General features: G+C 48.7%; 2 protein-coding genes across 3 annotated transcripts in view; one reads left to right on the forward strand and one right to left on the reverse strand.

The window, feature by feature from the left end:
* The window catches only part of RAD54L (RAD54 like), a 28,002-nt gene extending 26,042 nt beyond the window's left edge, over positions 1–1,960 (forward strand). For both annotated transcript variants that reach the window (XM_062191229.1, XM_062191230.1), the window contains 2 exons: positions 1,373–1,536; positions 1,628–1,960. In XM_062191229.1, coding sequence (XP_062047213.1) covers positions 1,373–1,536; positions 1,628–1,838 — 375 coding nt within the window. In that variant the 3' untranslated portion in view covers positions 1,839–1,960. The remainder of the gene's footprint in view (positions 1–1,372; positions 1,537–1,627) is intronic.
* On the reverse strand, positions 1,955–24,176 carry LRRC41 (leucine rich repeat containing 41). Its single transcript, XM_062191228.1, has 10 exons — positions 23,963–24,176; positions 18,000–18,086; positions 17,294–17,364; positions 7,886–9,026; positions 4,551–4,811; positions 3,906–4,070; positions 3,716–3,814; positions 3,076–3,198; positions 2,764–2,839; positions 1,955–2,656 (listed from the first exon to the last, which is right to left on the reverse strand). The coding sequence occupies exons 1-10, from the start codon at positions 24,159–24,161 to the stop codon at positions 2,437–2,439; spliced, it is 2,442 nt and encodes an 813-aa protein (XP_062047212.1). The 5' UTR covers positions 24,162–24,176; the 3' UTR covers positions 1,955–2,436.
* Positions 24,177–24,282: the final 106 nt, after the last annotated feature.

Here is a 24,282-nt window from a genome sequence, read left to right on the forward strand (position 1 = left end):
TACCCAGCCTCAACCTGAGCATCATCCTATTGGACTATTCTGTTTCCTAAGAGCTAGATTCCTACCTGAGTATCACTGATTTTACCTTTTTGAAATTTTCTTAATTTAACTCTCCTCTCCATTCCTTGCTAAGATTGTACTCAGTCTCACTTGAAGAATATTGTAGCAGCCTGCTGTTTTGTTACCCTTTGTCTTACTCTTACCCATTCTTCACATATGAGGATCTTCTTAAGTTCATGGAAAATGTGCATTATGAAAAAAAGTGTGAATTTCAATGTTTTTTGCACCAAAACTAATTTTTAATTCATTTTCCATGAACTTTAAAAAAAGATTCTTTATTTGAAAGGCAGCATGGGAGGGAAAGCCAGAGTAGGGGTGAGGTGGGGAGCTTCCATCTGCTGGTTCACTCCTTAAATGCCCGCAGTAGCTGGGAAGCCTGAAACTCCCTATGGGTCCCCAACACGGGTGGTATTTGGCCCATCCACTGCTTCTTCACATTAGCAGGAAGCTGGTTCAGAAGCAGAGTAGCTGGCACTCAAAGTGTCTCCTATATGGGATGCAGGCATCCTAAGTCGTGGCTTAACCTGCTGTGCCACAGTGCCTACTCCTGTGTGAACTTTTGGGAAGTACCCTTGTACTGCTTCTGGATTGGGCTTTCCAAATTCTTTTCATCACTTCCAGGACAAGATCAAGCCCTTCGGCCTGGAAGCTGAGATTCTTCAGATGGCCAGTCTTAGCTCTTAGTACATCCCTCTAGTTGCCCTGAACTCCTCACAGTCCTCTAATAGGCCAGGCTTGTTCCTTTGTTCCTATGCTGGGAATGCCTTCCCTTCTCTCTTCCCTTGCAGTCCATTTAGTCATTATTCAAGATTCAAGCTTTTCAGTACTTCTGTCATCCCACTTGTTGCCCACTTGTTGGCATCTTGTGCAGATTGCTATGACTACCAGTTTGTATGTCTGTCTTTCCCACTGCACCATGAACTCAAGGACAGGGATCATATTTTATTCTTTGGAATCTAATGTTAGTGCAATGCCTGGCAGAAAAATAGGTACCCAAGTGATTGTTTATTGAATGACTAGGAGTCAGACTTGGTGTGGAAGTCTGAAGCTGTGGCAGGCAAAGCTCAGTTTACCTGCTGCAGGGATTTAGGCAGGCCCTGAGCTCCTTCACTGGCACAGAAAACAGCCTGGGGGGGCAGACATGCACAAGTCTGGATCTCAGCAGAGACATGAAGAATGGCCTCAGCTGAGCAGAAGTGTTACTTCAGGACTCACTTTTCATCCATCGTTCCCTTCTGGGCGGCAACAGTTTGAGCCCCTGGCTTTCCCTGCTCCCTCTCTGTGAGGATGACTGAGCCCTCCACCCTCCTAGGCAGGAACCATTGAGGAGAAGATCTTCCAGCGTCAGAGCCACAAGAAGGCACTGAGCAGCTGTGTGGTGGATGAGGAGCAGGATGTCGAGCGGCACTTCTCTCTGGGCGAGTTGAAGGAGCTCTTTACCCTGGAGGAGGCTAGCCTCAGTGACACGCACGACAGGTGGGTGCAGTGCCTTGGCCATCACCTCTCACTCCCTGCACAGCATGGAGATGGGACCTGCAGTGACCACAGCTCTGTGTTCTGTCCCCAGGCTGCACTGCCGCCGTTGTGTCAATAGCCGCCAGGTCTGGCCACCCCCTGATGGTTCTGACTGCACTTCAGACCTGGCTCAGTGGAACCACAGCACTGATAAACGGGGGCTCCAGGATGAGGTACTCCAGGCTGCCTGGGATGCTGCCTCCACGGCCATCAGCTTCGTCTTCCACCAGCGTTCCCACGAGGAGCAGCGGGGTGTCCACTGATAAGCTGCTGGTTTGGATGTAGCTAGCTGTTTGAGGAAAGGGACGGGGAATTGGCTCTGCCCCGCAGGGCCCTGCCGAATTTTATTCTCTGAGAGAAAATCATGGAGAAAGGGGTGCACGATGTTTGCCCAAAATTTATTTTATAAGAAAAACTTTTGGTTAAAAAAAAGAAAGGAATAAAGGTATGAAAGGGACTGAGGCCTGGGAGCAGTGTGGTAAGCCCAGCAGGGGAAGAGGCCTGGTAGTGGGCACTCCTACATTTCTCTAAAGCCTGGTACCTGCTTGAGGAGCGGAGGCAGGAACCCTGGGGCAGGGGAAGAGACTGTCCTCAGTGACTGATGACCACTGTAACCTCCTGGCCTGGGGTTGCCAGGGTGCTGAGTGAGGGGCCCAAAGGCTCTAAACTCAGCTGTGGACATGCCTTTGCTGGGCTCCATCCAGGTCTCCAGGACCTCAGTACAAGGGGAGATGGAAAAAAGAGGAAAAAGGCGGCAGAAAGAGAAAGACAGAATTGGTGGCTGGGGATTCTGGGCAGCCCATGGCTCAGCCCCTGCAAGCTGATGGTACTGAGCATGGGCCTGTGAGGTACGGGCCCCCATCACATGGTGCTGACATAATCTGCGAAGGCCTGGGATGAGTCCCACGAGTCGCTGACCACATGACAGGTGGCCCGGAGCCGCCGGATGGCTTCCCTGGCTGTGACTGCATCCTGGTCCAACCAGTTCTGGAAGAGGCGCAGGTGACCAAAGGCTCCACGGCCCCAGCGCTCCAGCCGCTTGGCAAACTCGAGAAGCCCATCTGGCTTGATGCAGTTGGAACTGGTAGGGGTAAGATGGATCAGATATCCAGGAAGCAACTAATCCCTGGTCTCTATCCCTGTAGCTCCATCCCTTGTCCTCCCGCCCCGCCCGCCCCACCCCTGTACCTGATGTCCAGCTGACAGAGAGAGGAGGATGAGTCCTCTGAGAAAACATCTGCCAGGGCCAGCAGGCCAGCATTTCCTGGAGAGGAGAGGAGAAGCGCCCATCACCTCTAGCCAAGAACAGGAAACAAGGGTATCCCAACCCCACTCGGCTGAGGAGACCCTAGTCCTGCCAGTTCCTGAAGCCCCAGCACACTAATAACCTCTATTCCAATCCCCATGTCCCTGGTGGAGAGGTCTGTGTCCTCACCCAGTAAGTTCCCAGGTCAAAGGCCTGGCTCCTTCCCCTCTCCCTCCCCAGGGCCCGGCCCCCACCCAGGCGGTTCCCTGGCAGCCGAAGGCCCTTCAGTGTGGAGTTGCCCTTCATAGCAGCAACCATCTCAGGCAGAAATTGTGCTGGGCGCTTCTCAAACAGACGGCAGAAGGAGAAGGTAATCTCTGTCAAGAGAAATCAGAGTAAGTTCTGCTGGCTGTGTTAAAACTGCTGCCACCCTTCCTGTTCAGTTGGCCCTGTTGAGGCATTGTGAACATTTTAGGGAAGTAATCCGTCCAAGATCCCACACTAGGCTGGAGCTAATCAGGACCCAAATCAGACATGAGCCTGAATGGTCAGTGTGAGGAGGTGCTCCTGACGGACAAGTCCCCGTTCGCTTGCTGCTTCGCCCCTCTCCGTGACACACTATACATAGGTGGGGAGCAGAGGCAGGATACTATCTGGCACAGTGTGTTTATTTCTCCCCCTCCCCCGCTTCTGTCCGCCTCTGAAAGGTAAGAAGAGCTTTTAGTGAGGCATTGCCCATGTTTAAATTTCGTGTGGGACTTTGAGAAGGAAGGTCGGATTTCTATATTTTGTAGTTGAGGTCACAAAGCCAAGAAATAAACTGCTTTTGCTCTCTCATGAAGACAACAGCAGTCCCAATGAAGACCCAGAAAGCCCAGGCTCTGAGGACCTTACCTTGAAGAGTCAGATTCTGTAGCAAAAACAGCACCTCACCCTGACAGTCGGCCAGATTCATGTCATGGAAGCTCAGCCTCTTCAGGGCTAAGTTGTACTCTGGTTAGGAGGGAGAGGGAGAGGCATGAGCCATGGCTGTCCTAGGTCTCCCCTGCCCCTGCTTCCCTTCTCCCTTCTGTCTGGGTCCTACCTTTGAGGGTCTGCAACACAAGCCCAAAATCCTGGGGTGAGGCAAAGGTGGCGCTGTCCAGGGACAGCTGCTGCAGAGAGCCCGAGGCCTTCAGCACGGAGCAGAGCAGTGGAGCTGGCTGAGCTCCTCGCGGAAATCCCATCTCCAACTGCTCCAGGCAGTTTTCTGCGTATGGTAAGAGAAGATTGCAGCTGGTCACTATCTCTCTTCCTGTCTAAGGGCACTACTAAAGAATGATGTGCTTGTCTGTGAGCGTCTGCCCTGCGTCAGCTGCTGTGCTAAGTTCTGAATAGAGCATTAAAGCACTTGGCTGCTGCCCTCAAGCTGTTTAGGCCAGGGGCATTAGGCTATTCAAGAGTGTGAGGGGTGATGGGATAGAAGACAACAGGGGACCAAATCCAGTCTTGTGTTCTTGATGCAGACCTTTCTGAAGACTTAAGCTGCCCTAGTTCCTGTTGGGTTTTTGGTGGTCTGGGCCCTGTCCTACCCAAGGTTATCGTAGTGTCAGGCCCAAAGCAGTAACAGATGCCAGACAAGCCAGCAACACGGTAGAAGAGACTGGAGGTCCTCCGTTCCCCACATAAATGATTGGGCACGTTTGTGTGGAGGGTATGTACACACATGCACACACACACAGTGCTTCACCTGGTATCTCCTCATCCCCAATTATATGGCTAGGGGGCCCAGCATTCCCTGGTACAGCAGGGTTCTCCCGCTGGCTGGGGTGGTCCACGCGAATAGAGAGGACCCGCAGCAGGGGCAGGGCTCGCACGATGGCACGTGTCAGCTCCAGGATGGGCAGTGGTGAGAACAGGTCACTGAGATGCAGGGCCCGGAGGCGACATCCAGCCTGGCCTGACAAGGCCCTCAGGCTGTCCAGCAGACGGAAGATGTTAGAACCCAGGCCTATGGCAGGAAAGAGATTAAGGCTCAGTGGGGGTGGCATTCAGAGACAACTCCAAATAGTTCTATTGATAATCACCAAATCTTTTTAGAACTGTCTACTCATCTGTGTCTTTTTCCTCAGTTAACTCAAATTGATTCCTGCTGTGCTGAGTCATGCCTGCAAGAAGCATCAGGGCAGTCACAAAACAGAAGACAGGATGTGGCAGGGCAACATGGCTACAAGCTGAATGACAAGCCCAGGTAGCTGCAGACGGCTGAACTCCTGGCTTCCTGAGCAGTTTTTCTGAAGAAGCTGGACTTGAAGGGAAGAAATGTTGGCTAGAGAGAAAAGACAGTTACAGGTCACAGAAGATTGTAGGGCTTAAGTGGGAGGCTTGCTCGCCTAGGTGGGGGCTCAGGAGACCTCAAGGGAAGGGCTGTGGACGCCATGTTGTAGAAGGTCCTGGAAGCCAGACAAGATATGGTTATGCTCTATTAGGGGCAACACCTGAGAATAGGAGAGGTGATGGCCCAATAGGGTGGAAATAGGGCAGAATGCCAGAGTGGTGTATGATCTAGAGAGATCATAGCAACTGCTTAATGCCACAAGCAATTTATGCCTCGGAACCCTTTGGTTCAATTCACTCAACTAGACTTTATCCAGTGCCTATTAAACTATCAAGGTTTCTTGCTAGACCATATGAGCAAAGTACTATGAAAGTACAAAGGATCTAACACCTAGTCCAGGTTGTATCAGTAAAGGCTGTCCAGCTGAGGGAGTCCTATAGAACATAAAGACAGTCTGAAGGAAAGGTGCGGGAAGGTGTCATATACAGAGGTCTGGTGGAGGGAAAGTATGTCCCAAGAAAATACCACTGCAGTCAAAAGAGAACACAAACGACCCTGTGATTAGGGTGTATGGTGACAGGGTCAGCTCTGCGGTGAAGACTGGGTTATATGGTGGCAGTACAGTCAGGAGGAACTGTGAAGTGGTACATCCAGGTGAGAAGTGGTAACCTGAGCTGGGAGAGTTGAGATAGAGGAGCAAGTTTGAGAAAGACATGGCAGCCAAATTTGAGGGTACTTCAAAAAGTTCATAGAAGGTAGTATGAAGGAAATGGTGGAGTTTCTAAATTTTTCTTTCAACAAAAGAAACCTATCTTTTTAATTGCAACTTTCAACATTTTGAAGTTTCCTTTTAAGTGTAGGATAAGAAAAAATGTGAGCACGAAGTTTCTTTGGGGACTGAATTGACTGCACGTTCCCCCTGAGAACAAACACAGGATGGTGCAGAGAAGAACGCGCATTCCGGGTGGCTGTTTGGGGAGCTTGTGGGCGATGTCTGACACTTGGATAATTGACTCCGGAAGCTCAGGAGATGGAGCTAGGCTAACTAGAACGGGATGTCTAGCATAGCTAGCCATGCAGATCACAGGCATGGATGCAACTGTAGCAAGTGTGTGAAGTGGGAACAGCTCTGAGGAACTCTGAACATTTTAAGACAAATACAGGGGGAGAAGTCAGAATTTTGAGGTAGTGGAAATGAATATTTCACAATGTAATGACTAAGAGCAGTAAGTGCTGCTGAAAGTTAAAAAGATGAATCGAGTAACAAAGAGAACCTGTTGGTGACTGAGTCTCAGCTTGTCAGCAGGGTAGAAGAGGCTGAAGTAGGCTGAGAAGTGGAGACACTACAGGTGATTCCTACATCTGTGAGGAGCCGGAGAGAAGAGTCAGTACTGGAAAGAGGGAGAGGTGGTGGTGGATTTTGGTGAAGACCTGATTTAATGTTATATGTTAGTGGAATAGAAACTGGAAAGGAGGCATCATAAGAAATGGTTTAAGAGGACTGATTCTGGAGTAAGGCTGCCTGTGTTTGAATCTTGTAGCTGACTAGCTAGGTTATCCCAGATAAGTTACCTGACCTCATAGGGCTGTCCTAAGGATTAAAGTAAATATCTTGTGAATACTTAAAAATGTAAGACATTAAGCACTATATGTAAGTCATTACTAAGGCATTTGAGGGATCAGCTTCCCTAAGATGGGAGGTGAGGTATGGACCAGACCACAAGTCTGGCCTTATATAAGATGCTCCCTTTCCATTGTGGTGAAGGAGGAAAGGACAAGTGCCAACGGAGGAGAGTATGTAGGCTGGCAACAGTTGAAGGAGCTCATGTGTAATGCCAGTGCAAGTAGGAGGTGAGCTCAGGAAGAGACAGAAGAGTTTGGGAGTGGCAGAATAGGAATGGGAGCTGATGTTGCAAGCATGGTGAGCGTTCTTATGAAGGGGATGACCATGAATGTATAGCAGCAGTATGCAACCTAAGATCATCACCGGGGTTACCCAGGGTTGAAGTTTTGCTACCTGGGTGAAATGTGGGAAAGGACTGAGGACTGCCTTGCAGGTTGTTGGCTTGGTAAATTGTGCCCCACATCTAGCTGCTTTGATGACAAGTGGAATCCAACCACAGCCCTGGCTGTGCCCCATGGTCTTCACAGTCCAGCTGACTCATCTCATTGCCCCTTAGGGACCCCTGCTCCCAAGACTGTATCAGTGCTATAGACCTCATGTATCTCTCCTGGCACTCACATGCTGCCACTACTTTGGCATGTGCCTTTTGTTCCCCTATGAGGCACACAGGAGCCACATCTCCAGCTTCTGGGCCACAGTCCCAATGCCCTTTAGGATTAGGTATGCAGCCGGCGCCGCGGCTCAATTGGCTAATCTTCCGCCTTGCGGCGCCGGCACACCAGGTTCTAGTCCCAGTCGGGGCTCCAGGTTCTGTCCCGGTTGCCCCTCTTCCAGGCCAGCTCTCTGCTGTGGCCCGGGAGTGCAGTGGAGGATGGCCCAAGTGTTTGGGCCCTGCACCCCATGGGAGATCAGGAGAAGCACCTGGCTCCCAGCTTCAGATCAGCGCAATGCGCCAGCCACAGCAGCCATTGGAGGGTGAACCAACGGCAAAAAGGAAGCCCTTTCTCTCTGTCTCTCACTGTCCACTCTTATCAAAAAAAAAAAAAAAAAAAAAAAGGATTAGGTATGCACCCGGTGGTACTAGGGGATCCAAGCCCAACCTCTGCCCCTCCAGGGTGCTCACCATTGTAGGAGAGAGTGAGGCTCTCCAGAGACACCCAGGAGCTCAGCAGGTGGCATAGTGTCAGAGCTGCCTCTGTGGAGAGCGGAACTGTGAATAGCTCCAAGGTAGAGATGCTGCGGAATCGTTGCGAGGCCTCTAGTGCTGGGAGCCCCAGGCAGCTGGGATCTGATCCATCCAAAGCTCCACAAGCCACTTCCCCAATCTCCATCTCCTCACCATCTTCCTTCTCACCAGCCACAATAAAAACAAAGTCATACAGGTCTTCAGACTCTGCACCTGACCCTTGGCGGGTGCGAGCACCCTTCTTCCCTGCAGCTCGCTTGAAACGCTTTAAGGGCTTGGGCTGCGGTGCCGAGCTGGCTGGAGCCCGTTTGGATGAGGATGTGGAAGAGGAGGCAGAGGCAGAGGAGGTGGCAGCTGGAGCAGTGGGTGGTCGCTTGGTGCCAGGAGCCTCGGAAGTGGCTGGAGGGTGCAGCTCCTTCTTAGGTTCTGTCCCGCCTGCTGTCAAGCTCTCCTGTGTGCTCCGGCGTGTTACTCTAGTGGCAGGTGCAGCTCTGAGCATCTGCTTGGCTTCACTCTTCCGTCGAGTGGCCATCAGGGCTGCAGCGCATCGCTCAGCAGCATCCCGGCGAGGCCGGCGGGAACCCAGCAAGAGGGAACCTTCCTCTCGGGATGGGGCCCGGCCTCGAGAGGCCTCTCCACAGAGGCGACAGGGTGGCCCACCAGGGCCTGGCTGCCAGAAGCCAGCACTCATGGTGAGGATAAGGATGAAAAGAGCTGACTCTGGCACAGGCCAGGAGTACAGCGACACTTGGCTGACAGCCCCATGGTGAATGAGCTGATGCAACAGCTGCCTGAGCGACTGCTGAGCCGCCACATCAGAGAACAGCAGGTGGCGGAACTTGAGGGTGTGCAAGGAACTGGCGAGGGTCTCCAGAACCCTACGGTTGGGCTCAGCCACCAGCTCGGTTGCACCCTGCAGCATGTTGCAGATGGTGAGCTGCCGGACATGGCGGGAGCTGTGCAGAAGAGGTGAGAATCGCTGGTCACAAAGACGTCTGTCAGAAGACACATCGATGGTCCCACGCAGGACATGGGAGAAAAAGGCTTCCATAAACTTGGCTCGCCAACAGGTCACACTCTGAAAGCAGAGAACATGCCAGACAGCCATGATATTGAGAATAATATCCATGAGATACCTCAGTTTCCCCTCTTCCAATAGTAAGCTTATCACTGAGCCAGACATTCTAAAGAATTTATATAGATTCATACAGTCCTCACCATCTGTGAGATATGGTATTATTGGTAGCCCCATTTTACAGGTGAGAAAACAGGCACACAGGCTGATAAAGGCATTCTCTATCATTTTAGCTTTATGGAATAGCATCCTTATCTGAGAAACCTGGCATAAATGTTTTTTCACTGCACGCAGAGCCACGTGTGAAACTTTATTTTTGAAAGTTTTTCTAGCATGTTTCAGGAATCTTACTCTCAGTGCTCTTGAACTTCTCAATCCACTGAAATTGGGGGGGGGGGGACCCTGAATTTGAAGGAAGAAAAAAGAACCAAAGCACAAAGATTATTATTTGTGTGTACACAGGTAAGTGGTAACCGAGATTTGAACCCAGGAAATCTGGTTCCAGAGACATCTGGCTATATTACAACTAAAACAGTCACTCTTGTAAATTCTTAATTGTTTCTAGAACGTGATCCCAACTTGCCCTCTTTATTACCAACTTTGCTCAGCCTTAGGACTCCACACCTTACCACTTCAGGTTGGTTTTTTATTTTCCCTGGTTGCTCTCCCTATCCTCTCTTCCCCTTCTCAAATTACTTTGTTCATACATTGGATTCACCTTTGTGGAACACTATTCTGCTTTAAGACACTCCATGTTAATGTGAAGTCTAGTCAGTTACCTCTTCTACAAGATGGCTGCTGCTTACCTGAGACTATTTCCCACATCTTGCTCATGTCAACGCTTTGCTGTGGCCAAGTCGGTCACTTCACTGACCCAAACCTCTCCTCTGTGTCCTTTCTATGTCCTCCAGAAATAGTCTTTGCTGGGCTGAATGACATCACTGGTGGCCATGTCATTCTTTCAGGCTGCAGGTTGGGACTGTCACTGTGATGCTGGAATACTGTCTCAGTGTTGAGTCTCTTTGCTGTGTACATTTATTATCCCAACCAGGTTAAAAATTCCTGGGGAACAGGAACCAAATTTTGGAACTCCAAATGCAAGTGATTTTCAATCTTTGGTGCATATTAGAATTTCTTGAGGTTTTTTTTTTTTTTTTTTTTTTTTTTTTTTTTTTTTTTTTTTTTTTTTAGAAATTCATAAGCCACATACTCAGACCTGGTGGTTCTGTAGGCTACATATGAGGTGAGGTTCAGGCATCCTTATTTTTTGAAACGTCCCCCAGATGATTCTGATGCACATCAGATATTAGGAAATATGGCTGCCAAGCTCAAAAGGGCATACTGAGGAAAGACAGTTCCCAGAATTTCTAATTGAAGACCAACTCCGGGCCATCTCCTGAAGTGAGGCAGAAAATCTGCTGACTGCAAAATAGGCCCTAGCTCTGCCACAATACTCGACCTCTCTGAACTTTTCCTCACATCAGTACCACCAACCGCTAAGGGAGGGAAAGTCAGAGTACTCTGTAAACTGCAAAAGACAGTGTTACTGCTGCTAGCACTGATAGGTGCCACTGGCAATGTGCAATGAACTTGTTAAAGGTTGAGTCATAATCGGGTTGCTTATTGGCAGGAAGCAAAGGTAATAGCAGCCTAATGTTCCCTAAGATTAAATACTTCTCTGTGGCCCTTACCCTGCCTCTATACACTCTATCCCAGAGTCACTGTCAGTCATACCTGAGGGTTTCATCAGGAGCTAGGCAGTTCCTATCCTCGGGCCCTAGCTATATTCCTAGGCTGCATGTTGAGATAATTCAGGAGTGACTTCAATTTGAACTTAACTGTATGGCAGTAACAGAGAAAGGTCTCATTCATGACTAGCAGGGTAAATTAGAACAGGAGAGATCTGTGGGACTCTGGGACGGTTATGGAGACTGCACTGGAACTGTCACCATGTTCCTCTCAGTGGCTCCTTTGCCAAGAGCAAGTCAAAAACCATTCCGTTGAGAATGATAAGCCAAGCGGGGATGGGTTTCTCCAACACCAAGAAAAGCCAACTATGAGAGAAACTGATTCTTGCATTATGATCCAGTTGTGAACAAAAAAGTCCTCTTCGTGGAATAGAAAAAAAAATACACTATATAATGGACTGAAAATGTATTTGATTTACCAATGAGAAGACTAGGGGCAGAATACTGATTCAGAAATCTGCAATGTGTAATAAAAGAAGAGGAAATGGCACAGAAAAACAGGAGAGAAAAACATCTGGCAAGAAAATCCCTGCTCAGTTTTGAGTGAAGGCCAAGGGTATTGACATTTCAGATTTGCTGACCCACACTTATAGTCTTGGAAAAACTTTGGCAGGTAGCCCTAGCAAGGCTTCAGCTTCCCAAGTGAGGTAGTTGGATGGCTGCTACAAGAGCTGGACCTAAAACCTGGACAAAAACATGAACCAAGATGTGGCTATTTGGGGCCATAAGAGACATGGCAGCAAGTGTAGGTTAGATGACTAAATACTGGGCTTCTCCAGATGTGTTAATGGTTAAATATTTGAAGAGCAAACACATGAAAACTGCTGTGAGGAACACGACATAGTGATCAGCAACATGCTCTCCAGAGCCAGACTGCTTCAACCTAAATCCTGGGTCTGCAGCTCACGAACTGCAGCCTAAGCAAGCCATTTCACCCTTTTCTGCCTCACATTCATCACCTGAAAAGTGAGGAGCTAACTATATGAACATTTTAGGCTTGCTGAGGGTTAAATGAATATGTGAAGTTAGTTTTATCAGCTATCTCAATGGCTTTTCATGAATTAATGAGCAGGCAGCACTTCCACTGCCATTTCAGCCCACCACCAACTTTAGTGTCTTTGCTAATAAAATGTCAAAATTTAAAGGTATCTAGTCCAGGCTATTCATTTTGTGGACTTGTAGAAATGCAAGGTGACTTTTATAGTGAGGGCGAGAGAAATAAGATGCTGCCAACATGACGGGGTGGCATTTGCCCACCACTACAATCCTTGCCCCATCCTCAACAGGCTGGAAGCTCAGATACTGGTAATGGAGGAAGAAGTGTATGCAATCCAGACAGGGTTCAGTATTTTCTTGTAGTAAGTTGTAAGGGCCAGAAAATGTTCCCAAGCTATATATTGTTGGCTGTTTGTCTGATAACGGAAACATCTGTAGAAAGACAAGCAAACCAAAAGTCATTGTAACCAACTATGGAGTGCTTTTGTATACATAAATAGCTATACATTAAAAAAAAATATTTTAGAGGTAGAAAGAGAGATCCTTCATCTGCTGGCTGACCTCATATGGCTGCAACAGCTAGGGCTGGGCCAGCCTGAAGCCAGGAGCTCTGACAAGGTCTCCCACATGAGTGGCAGGGTCCCAAGCACCGGGGCGATCATCCACTGTCCTCAGAGACACAACAGCAAGAAGCTGGATTGGAAGCATAGTGCTAGGATTTGAACCAGCACTCTGGTATGGGATACTGGCAAACCAGGCCTCAGCATAACCTGCTGTACCAAAATGCCAGTCCCTACATATTTGTTTTTACAAGTTTGAGACAATTCTGAATACTTTCAAATGCTGGGCTTTTTAATGATCATAATATCACATATTTAAACATCTTAAAAATGATTTTGCTTTTAAAAATAGTTAAAACTTCGTGTAAGACTGCATAACTATTGTTTCTAGCCTTTTGATATTGAATTTTGCTGTAATGAACATCTGGAAATGAACTGAGTACCTAGTAGAATTTTTAATCGAATAATTTAAGACTCTTGACAAATATCAGTAAAATGCCCACCAAGAGAGTTACAACAATTTCAGTTCCCACCAAAAGTGTATTAAATGCAAATTTAACCAACCCTAGGTATTACTTTTTGAAATAAAAACCAAATCAAAACAAGGCTGAATTTAAGAGGTAAAATTTTACTTTCCCTTTATCATGTATCACATTGAACGTTTTTTCACTTTACTGAAGATAACTGTATATTCTGTGAGCTGTTCAAATCTTTATTCATTTTATTTGAAAGCCATAGTGATTGAGAAGCAGAGAGAACAAGCTTCCATCTACTGGTTCATTCCCCAAAAGGCTGCATTGGTGGTGACTGGGCCCGGCCAAAGCCAGGAGCCAGGAAATCCATCTGGGTCTCCCAAGTACTTGGTCTATTTTCCACAGCCATCCAGACATATTAGGAAGTTGATCAGAAGCAGAGCAGCCAGGACTGCCAGGATTCCAGCCAGCATTATTGGATGCAGGCATTCCAGTCAGTGACTTAACCTGCTCTGCCACAGTGTTGGCCCCCTGGGATGTTCTCTTTCTTATGCTCTGTCTCCTTTTGTTTCACACATCTTGTTTTTAAGAAAAATTTTTTGAAAAGCAGAGCAACAGTGAGATATATGTCCCATCCACTGTTTTACTCTCTAAGTGCTTGCAAAAGCTGGGGCTGGGTCAGCTCGAAGCCAGGAGCCAGGCTATCAATCCAGGTCTTCCACACAAGTCACAGGGACCCAAATATTTGAACTATCACTTGTTGCCTCGCAGAGTACACATAAGCAGGAATTTGGATTGAAAGCAGAGAACATGAACCAAGTACTCCAATATGGGATCCCAAGTGGCCACTTAACCACTGTGCTATGATACCCACCCCTATTTACCTTTTAAATTCTGCTTATAGTGTTGGCATTTTCTTGTGGTTAAATATTTTTTAGGTCTGCATATTTCATAACTAATTCTCTTTCCATCCTGAGATTAGATATCTAACCATTTTTATTTTTTAGCTGTTTTGTGCTTTTACTTTTTAAAAATTTGAAAGACAGATAGACCTCTTCTGCTGGTTCACTCTTCAAATGTCCAGTGTTGAGCCAGGGGCTGGATCTAGGAGATGGGAACTCAATCCATGTCTCCTAAGATGGTGGCAGGAATCCAATCACTTGAGCCATTACTGCTGCCTCCCGGGGTCTACATTAGTGGGAAGCAGGAGTTAAGAGCTAGAGCTGGTTATCAAACCCACATTTCTGGGATGTGGGTGTCTTAACCACCATCTTAACCTCTATGCCAGTGCCCATTCTGTGCTTTTACTTATTACAATTTATTTCTTTACTTTAAAAAATTAATCTTTATTATTGAAATGATTTGAGATAAAGAGAAGCCCTATTTTTTCCCCAGTTGGTTAACCAACTGCAAGTGAACTGTTTATTGAATAACCCTTCTTTTCCTCACTGCTTTGTCTCCAGATTATCTATTCTAAAGATTTTGCAAACACCAGCACCGCAGTCTGAAATATGACTGCTTTGTAAGCAGTCAGAGGCTATTCTTATTTTGCTCACGACTGTATCCTTGAAAACTAGCATAGCACCTAGAACTGGGCAGACAGTGTTTCTGAATTACGAGTGAGATGAAGATTACTGACATGCAGAGGAAGCAGAAGACACCCTCTAAAATGGATATGCTCCCGAAGTCAGGACTTCTGCCTAAAGCCACCAGCCTGGGGCCTCCTAAATGTTCTGAAAAGCTCTGAGCCAAACACTGTTTTCCAGGAAGTTTCAGATAATGCTGGGAAAAGAAAAGGTTTCTCCAAGAGAAAGACAATAATATAATCTTTATCATATGCTGGTCAATCAAATTGCTTGTGTAATACTGGGACAGAGTGCATCTAATTTCTTAAAGATGACAGAAGGTTGTTATGGTTTTCTGAAATGCTTGCATGCACTTCTCTTTCTCATAAAGTCTAGTGTCTGAGGATTTTGTTGGGTCTCAGTGTCCTCATACAAGGGTTGCAGTCCAAATCTAGTAGAAAAGCTGAAGAATATGGGGCTAAATATTCCTGAACCCAGTATATCTCCCACAAATTATATCTGTAATTTCTGATACTAGCTTTTAAATTTTAATTTTTTGGTCATTTAGCCTTATTTCCATAAAAAGCCTAGCTAAAATACTGTATCGTAGGAAAGTTTTAAAAGATTTTATTTATTTATTTGAAAGGCAGAATGACACAGAGAGGGATTGATATAGACAGAAAGATCCACCATCTGCTGGTTCACTTCCCAAATGCCTGCCAACAGCTGGGGCTGGACCAGGCTTAAGCCAGAAGCTAGGAGCTCCATCAGGTCTCCTGTGTGAGTGGCAGGAACCTAAGTACTTGGGCCATCAACATCTGCTGCCTCCTAGGCACATTAGTAGTAAGCTGAATAGCAAGCAAAGGTAGTAGGGCAAGGAAGGCGGTGCCATGGTACAGCAGGCTAGTTGCTGCCTGCAATGCCAAAATCCCATGAGGGCTGGTTCTAGTTCTGGGTTCTCCACTTCCAATCCAGTTCCCTGCTAATGTGCCTGCAAAAGCAACATTAGATAGTGCAAGTGCTTGGGCCCCTGCCACTCCTGTGGGAGACTAGGATGGAGTTCTAGGCTCCTGGCTTCCACTTGGCCTAGCCTTGGCTGTTGTGGCCACTTGGGGAGTGAGACAGCAGATGGAAGATCACTGTTTATTTCTGTAATTTTGCCTTTCAAATAAATAAATACATAAAAAAAAAAAAAAAAAAAAAAAGCAAAGGTGAGACTTGATTCCAGGCACTCTGATAGGAGATCCCAAGTGGTGGCTAACTCAGTGTACCACAATGTCCACCCAGGAAAGGCTTTCAGCTCCCTTCTCCATCAACTTCCTGCTACCCTCTATTGTAACTCTTATCCTATCATATATGATCTGTTTGTAGATTTCCCCATTGAACTGGAAGGTCCTCAAGATTAGAGATGTGTCTATACTTCTTTTTTTTAGAACATTCTCAGCAAGGTTTTTTTTGTTTTTGTTTTTTAAAGATTTACTTATTTGAAAGGCAGAGTTAGAGAGAGGCAGAGGTAGAGATAGAAGTCTTCCATCTACTGGTTCACCCCTCAAATGGCTGTACTTCTGATATCTAGCATAATATTTGTATGTGGTAGGTTTTAATCAATGTTTATTAAACCAAATCTATCGTATCAGCTAATTATGCAGCAACAAGAGAAATTATGCTTAACTAAGAGCTCCAGTGGTTTCTATCTGGATCAGTGAATAGCAGATTCTATAAGGCTAAGAGGAACCCTAAAAGTAATCTTGTCTGGGGACCGGTGCTATGGCGTAGCAGATAAAGCTGCCGCCTGCAGTGCTGATATCCCATATGGGCGCTGGTTCAAGTCCCGGCTGTTCCACTTCTGATCCAGCACTCTACTATGGCCTAGGAAAGAAACAGAAGATGGCCCAATTTCTTGGGCCCCTACACCTATGTGGGAGACCCGGAAGAAGCTCTGGCTATTGTGGCCATTGGATCTGCCTCTCTGTATCTCTGCCTTTCAAATAAATAAATAAACAAATCTTTAATAATAATAATAATAATAATCTTGTCTGATCCCTTTTACAATGCTGAATTCCCTGTACTACACTCTTGTGTTTAGGAGTTATCCAGACTTTATTTTAACATGGAATGATAGGATGCTTATTACCTGTGAAATTAGCTTGTTTCATTACAAGTTCATAGTTAAAGGTTGTACCTTCAGTTTAGCAAAAATGCATTATCCTTTAGCTTCCACCCAGAACAAGTCTATTAATCCCTCTTTCATATGACAACCATTCATATATTTTAAGATGCTTCATGTCTCCCAAGTCTTCTCTTTGCAGGAATAACACCTCCAGTCTTCCACACGTGACTCACATGACGTAGCTCTGATTTCTTTCTCCATTCTCCAGGGTAGCCTGAATACTGCAGAGCCAGGTGGAGCTATCGTCCCCCTTGTCTTTCAGCCTATATTACATTTACATAGGTTCACACAGCTCAGAGTACAGTCATTATAAGTGGCTTCAGCACTTTGTCAACTAAATTCCTTATTCTTTTTCAGATAAGCTGCTGTTCAGCCAGACCCCACTATCCCCTACCCTGAGGCCATACAGTTGGAATTTTTAGACTCAGTAAAGAGTTGGTTTATCATGTGAAATTTCATTTTGTTAGATTTGACCATTGTGTCAACCCTGACAAGAACTCTAGGAATCTTGGCTCTGCCATCCCTTGTGATCACTACCCTTCCCTATTTTGTGTGCCCTGCAAATATGGTGAGCAAGCAAGTCAGTGACAAATGCCCAGTGGACCAGCACTTTGTGAAAAGCTATCAGAGCCCTCCTCCCAACCTCAGTCCATCTCTGCCCCTGCACTTTACCAGCACCCAGCTTTATGTGTGTGTGTGCTACTCCTACTTTCACTGTATAAAATCAGGCCACCATTCTACCTGCTACCTTAACTTACTTCCAGACTGGAAGGCCTTGTCTTCATCAGCTCATCCCATAGTCGGCGCCAGATGGCCTGAGTGGAGAGGCCTGTAGGGAGAAATATCACACTTACTTGGCTGTTTGCTGGCTACTACGAGTGAAATATATTTGTCTTTCCTGTTGTGTTCTGGGTTCACAGGAACAATACATCAGAGTGATTAAGCACTGGCTGTAAAGACAGACTGTCTGGTTTTGAATATCAGCGAACTACACTCCAGCTGTGTGCCTGAGCAACTTACTTGAGTACCTGTTTCCTCATCAGTAAAATGTGGTTATAGCTATTTCATAGGGCTGTTGAAAGGATTATATGAGTTTCTCGGTACAAAGTGCCTAGGATAACACTTGGCACATCAGGATTAAATAAATGTTAGCTGTTAACAGATGTGTCTGAGGAACAGTGGCAGCTGGGTAAAATAAGAAAAAAAAGATTCAGGAGATCTGGGTTCTAGTCCTAGCTTTGCTATTAATCGTGGTGCACCTGTATCTCACTTTTTCACTATAATAGGAATCATATTCTTGCTTTTTGTTTCACAGGACACTGTAGAGAATCTTATCAGAAAGCAGGTGTGAGGGTACTTTTCAAAAAAATATGAAGTTCTGTGAAGCTATCAGGTATACTATATACCTGGTGAACAAGAGTGCCGTGCTCATAACCACTGAGAAAGAGACAGAAAGACACTCACCTTTCTTGAGGGCAGTTTCCTCAATCCTCTCCAAGTAATATATATTAAGCAGAGGTAAGATGCTTTGAAGTATTGGGCCAGGGAGAGCTACAAAAACCAAAACACAAAGTTTACTTTTTCCTCCCTGGGGTTCCATGCATTATTTATTTTACTGGAAAGGAAAATGGAAGGGTAGACTTCTCACTTGATAAATGGAACCTGTAGAAATTAACATAAGTCTGTTCTAAACTTTGGCCCACTTATCTTCAGTCACTCAGTTGGCAGCTAGAATTTCAGGGGCAACAGTGAGATAATCCCACAAAACAAGCCGACATGCTCATCTAGGATCTGGTTAATGCACAATGAACCATTCTGCATTAAAAAGGTCCGACTGAGGGGGCCGGTGAAGTAGCCCACCATCTGCAGCGCTCCACTTCCCATCCAGCTCTCTGCTATGGCCTGGGAAAGCAGAAGATGGCCCAATTTCCTGGGCCCCTGCACCTGCGTGGGAGACTTGGAAGAGGCACCTGGCTCCTGGCTTCGGATTGGAGCAGCTCTGGCTGCTGCGGCCATCTGGGGAGTGAACCAGCAGATGAAGACCTCTGCCTCTGCCTTTGTGGCATAGCCTGCAACATCAGCATCCCATATAAGTGCTGGGTTAGATTCCTAGCTGAGGGACGGGCAATATGGTACAGTGGGTTAAACTGCAGCTTGGGATGCTGACATCCCATGTCGAAGAGCTATTCTGAGTCCTGGCTCCTCTGCTTCTGATCCCATTTCCTGCTAATGTGGATGGGAAGGCAATGGAAGAAAGCCCAAGTGCCTGGGTTCCTGCCACCCACGTGGGAAACCCAGAGGGAGTTTGGGGCATCTGGCTTCGGCCTGGCCTAGCAATGGCTGTTGCACCCAGATGGGGAGTGAATCAGCAAATGGAAGATCTCTCTGTCACCTTGCCTTTCAAATAAACAAGTAAAGTAAATAAATCTAAAAAAAGTCCTACTGAATATGTGTGATAACTCCCTGCTTAACCTCCCACACTTCAGCCACACTAAAATACTCTTTCCATTTATCTGACGTATCATGCTGCACTCTGCCTCTGACACGCTGTACTCCAACAGGAATGTCCTTGCTCCTTTGAGCACTTTTATCAACTTCTCATCTTTCAAGTGTCATATGCCCTTTATTATGGCTTTCTTGAATTCCCATTCTTCCAAATTGAGCAGTTCCATCCTTTGGGCCACTACTTTAGCCTGAACTAGTATTTTCCAAGAGTTAAGATAACTAGTCTCTAAATTCAACGTATCTTAAAAACAAAACCTGCTCTCACCAACTTCTTTAGTTCTTAGAAAGTATTACAGTATAGTGGCTGAAGGGCTTCGTCTCTAGAGTTGGATGAATTTGGTCAAATCCTAACTGTTCGACTTAGTTGTGAATCCTTAGACCAATTATTTAACCTCTTTAAGTCTCATGTTCCTCAATTTTAAAATGGAGATCATAATAACTACCTCCTGACACTATTGTGAAGATTAAAGGAGATCACAGTTGTAATCTGCTCAAGATAATGTCTTGCCATGAGAAGTTCACTAAATGTTGGCTATTACTCATTTTTTTTTAAAAGATTTATTTATTTGAAAGTCAGAGTTCCACAGAGAGAGAGAAGGAGAGGAAGAGAGAGAGGCAGAGAGAGAGAGAGAGAGAAAGAGAGGTCTTCCATCCACTGGTTCACTCCCCAACTGACCACAATGGCTGGAGCTGTGCCCATTTGAAGCCAGGAGCCAGGACCTTCTTCTGGGTCTCCCAGGCAGGTGCAGGGCCCAAGGACTTGGGCCATCGTCTACTGCTTTCCTAGCCCATAGCAGAGAGCTGGATCGGAAGTGGAGCAGCCAGGACTCAAACTGGCACCCATATGGGATGCCGGCACTGCAACCTGCTACACCACATCACCGGCCCCTATTTATCCTGTCAGTAGCATCTCTGTTCCATCAAAAACAGGTTTAAGATCTTGGAGCATAGCAAAACTTCCATTCTAGGTCGCCTTTTATCTTTCCTTGTATAATAACTAAATTTTTTTATATCTATTTATTTATTTGAGAGGCAGAGTTACAGAGAGAGAAACTGCCTTCCATCCACTGGTTCACTCCCTAAATGGCCACAATGGCTAGAGCTGGGCCAATCCAAAGCCAGGAGCCAGAAGCTTTTTTGAGATCTCTATGTGGGTGCATGGGCCCAATCACTTGGGCCATCTCCCACTGCTTTCCTAGGTTCATTAGCAGGGAGCTGGATGGGAAGTGGAGCAGTCAGGAATGTAACCCAGCACTCATATGGGATGCTGGTGTTGCAGGCAGCGGCTTTACTTGCTACGCCACAACATCAGCCCCAATAACTGAATATTGATATCTAAGAATTTAGTTCAATTCTTTATACATAGTAGGTACTTAATGTAGATGCTAGAAGTGTTACTTCCCTATGCTATTACACTTACACAGGCCACATTGTAAGGCCATCACAAAACACACCAAACACCAGAGTTAAGGGAAAGGGTTTATTTTTTATTTATTTTATTTTATTTTTTTATTTTTGTACAGGCAGAGTGGATAGTGAGAGAGAGAGAGAGAGAGAGAGAGAGAGAAAGGTCTTCCTTTTTGCCGTTGGTTCACCCTCCAATGGCCGCTGCAGCCGGCGCATCTTGCTGATCTGAAGCCAGGAGCCAGGTGCTTCCTCCTGGTCTCCCATGCGGGTGCAGGGCCCAAGCTCTTGGGCCATCCTCCATTGCCTTCCTGGGCCATAGCAGAGAGCTGGCCTGGAAGAGGGGCAACCGGGATAGAATCCGGCGCCCCAACCGGGACTAGAACCCGGTGTGCCAGCGCCGCAAGGCGGAGGATTAGCCTGTTAAGCCACGGGGCGCTGGCCAAGGGAAGGGGTTTATTGATAGGGGAAGTCCAGTAGGCCGAGGAAGAGGTGGGGGGGGGGGGGCTGACAGAGACAGAGAGATCTGTAGAGAGACACTTGTGCAGGAAGCAGGTCCTTTTATACCTTTTTGGGGGGGCAGGGAAATAGGAGCAGCAAATCCCGTTAGGGTGGGGGTAGAGCTGACACCTGTGGTTGGGCCACGTGGTCACCTGGCTTCTAGCAATGGTGGCAGGGGCTAGGGCTGAGGATGGTGTCTGGGGTGTAGATCACACCACAGATAGGACTGCACCATTTTACTAACACACATCACCTATCATTTGGACTATTGCAAAATTCTAATTGCTCTCCTTAACCTCAGTCTCGCTGTATCCTGCTCTTGGTGATGACATTCCCTTCTTCAAAACCCTCAAAAAGGTGGGTGTTTGGCCTGGCAGTCAAGATACTGCTTGGTATGCCCTCAGCCCACATCAGAGTGCCTGAGTTTGAGTCCCAGCTCTACTCCTGATTCCCACCTCCTGCTAACGCTCATCCTAGGAGGCAGCAGGTGAAGGCTCAAGTAGTTGAGTCCATGCCCCCAACATGAGATCCAGCTTGACTTCCAGGCTCCTGGTTTCAACCTGTCCCCAGCCCGCACCATTGTAGGGACTGGGGGAGTAAACCAGCCAGTGGATGGGAGCGCTCTCTGTCTCTCAAATAAGAGTAAAATAAATAAGATGCAACTGGAAAAAGGGAAAACATGTTTAAATAACACTTCAAAGGTTCTACAGCATCCAATCTCACACCTGGCATTCAAGGTATAAGATACTTTATTCCACCTAAGTTTCCTCATTGCACCCTTCCTTGCTGCCTTTACTCACTCCCCCTTCCCCACCCCTTACACAAAGCAATGCTAGTCCACTGCCTCTCTGAAGCCTTTCCAGGCTGTTTCCCAGGCCTTGCTGAGACCTTTCTCCACAAGAGCACTGCTTAGCAGGCCTCTTTCTTGGCCCTTCTTCTAAAAGGCCTCATTTGATTCACATTTTTCTGTGTGACTCTGACCTGGTCTAGGCACAACTCTTTCTCCTGCCTCTCAATTTGGCTGGTACATACAGCAAGGGAGGAGGGTGGTGGGGAAGGAACTTTAGTAAACTTTCAGTTGATTGTTTTGGGGGGGGAGAAGCAACACAGAAGGAAGTTCTTCCAGACCCTTACCTCTTCTCCCTCCATTCTGCCCCCCTGTTTAGCCATCCCCTCTGACAGCCACAGGAATTCTCATGTCCTATTTCAAGCTCCTGTTTCTCCAGTCCTCATAAGCCAGTGTCTTGCTTGCTTCCTTCCAGGCTACACCTTTAATGCCTCCTTTTCCCAGTGTGGGGGTCCACAAGCAGCTGTCTCCCCCTTCTAGCCAGGTTTGGCATCCAGGCTGATGCTGCCCCTCTCTGACTTCTTCCAACTTCAGCAGGCCTTTTCTGAGGCCCCTGTTCAGCTCCACGGGGATCTTTCTCCCAATTTCCACCGGTCAGCCTGACCCTTCCCAGCTGTTGGCACAGGGCCTCTCCCCACCCCCACCAGGGTGCCCCACTCCCACCACCAAGGGCCTCCTTGACCACTCTCCAGAGCCTTGGAGTTTATTCTGGAGCCCCAACCCCCTAAACCCCAGGCCTTTCTCCCCCATTCCCCTCCTCACAGTGCAACCTCACACCCCCAAACTCCACAGTGGGGCCTCAAGCCCTCACTTATGACCTGAGCAGGGTCTTACTCCCAGCAAAGACGCCCACTTCCCTCCCCAGACCCAGAACCTCCACTCCTGCACCCCTCTTCCTCCAGGCCATGGGCCTGGCCTACTCCTCACTCAACTCCAGCCCTGGCCTCGGGGACCCCTCCCCCTCACAGCAGCAGTCTGTCAGGCTCAAGGCCTCCCTAGACCCCCCCCTCCACCCCCAGCAGCCAGGCCTGCTTCGCACAACCCTCACTTTCCCCTTTTTACTCCCCAGGTACTCCTCACCGCCCCACCCCACACACGGCCTCCTCGGGCCCATCGGGCAAGCAGGCCTCCTCCCGGCCTCCACTCCCGGCCCGCCAGAATCCCGGGCCCACAACCCTGCCCGGCCGCTCCTCCCAGCGCCCCAGCCCGCGCGCCTTCGCTCTTCAGCCTGGATGTCCCCCGCCGCGGCCCGGGCCTGTGCTCCCGGCCGCCCTCACGCCCAGGCCTCCGGTCACTTCCATCTGGACCAAGGCCTCAAGGCCTCTCCGCCGCGACGCACCCCTCCCATTCCGGCCGGACAGTCCGCGATATCCCCGACCCGGGGCCTCCTGGGCCCTTCCAGCCCGCCCGACGTCCGAGCCTCCCTCGCTGGCTGAGCCGCCCGCTCTCCGGCCTCCCTGGCCACTCCGGCAGATCCGAGTGGCCTCCGGCGTCCTCAGACGCGCCGGCTGCTCCGCCGCTTGGCACCCGAGGCCGGGTCGTCAGCCCGGCACCGTCGGACAGGCCGCGGCGACCCGAGCCCTTCGGCTTCTCCCTCAGCCCCACTCCCTTGCTCTCCAATCCGCGGCCGCACCCCCGCCCATCGGCGTGGGTTCCAGAGCCTCGGCACTGGCGGGGTGTCAGGCCGACGCCTGGGGCCCCGGGCCGTCAGTCGGGCTGGGTGGCCCCAGGCCTGGCCTCAGTGCCCTAGGCCAGGCCTCTCAACCTCGGCCCCTGGCCGGGACAGCCGGGCTGTCCCTTGCACGTCGGTCCGACATCCGAGGTTCCCCAGCCCGGCTCAGCCGAGTGTCAGTTCGGCGCCCACGGCTCATGCTCGCCAGTGCAGCCTCTGTCGCCCGGGCCCTGCCTCCTTCGCCCTCGCCGGGCCTCCTGGCCTCGCCCCCCGCGCCCCCAAGTCAGGCCGCCGTGCAGGTCCACCTGCCCATTTAGTCTCCTTCTTTACTCTGTCCAGCCCTGTCAGTCATGGAATTCATGCTCCGACCCTACAATCGGGCTTCCAGTGCCCGGGGCTGGGCCTTGCCCGGGGCCTCCCGGCCTCGCCCCCCGCGCCCCCCGGCCGCTGGGCCGCCCCCGCTCGTTGCCAGAGGTAGCCCCTCACCCCGCGACTTACCCCACACCCCGCTCTCCAGAACCCCCATATGGGCGCTCACCGCCCGCCCGCACAGCTCGAGCAGGGCGGGGGGAGCGCTGGGGCCCGAGGCCGAGCTCTTCGCTGGCGCCGCCTCCCGGGACGTGGCCTCCATGGTCGTTGCCGCCGCTACCTCACAGAACCAGCAACTCCGGGCGCGCCAGGCCTCGGGCGCCGCCATCTTGGGGAGGTGCGCGAGCCCGAGCGCGGCGTCCGCCGGCCGCCATCTTGAAAAGGTCAGCAGTTAGGACGACTCCATAAGCAATATAGGTAAGAACGGGAACTCCGCAAAAGAAATGTCG

The sequence above is a fragment of the Lepus europaeus genome, chromosome 5 (genome assembly GCF_033115175.1).
Source record: "Lepus europaeus isolate LE1 chromosome 5, mLepTim1.pri, whole genome shotgun sequence".
Lineage (NCBI taxonomy): Eukaryota > Metazoa > Chordata > Mammalia > Lagomorpha > Leporidae > Lepus > Lepus europaeus.

Excerpts from the sequence above, each read along its gene's own strand:
- LRRC41 (XM_062191228.1), bottom strand. The coding sequence starts at position 24,161 with ATGGCGGCGCCCGAGGCCTGGCGCGCCCGGAGTTGCTGGTTCTGTGAG. Across the intron at positions 18,087-23,962 it reads TCTGGAGAGCGGGGTGTGGG|CTCTCCCTGGCCCAATACTT; the intron begins GTAAGTCGCGGG and ends TGGTTTTTGTAG. Across the intron at positions 4,071-4,550 it reads TGGGGATGAGGAGATACCAG|AAAACTGCCTGGAGCAGTTG; the intron begins GTGAAGCACTGT and ends TACCATACGCAG.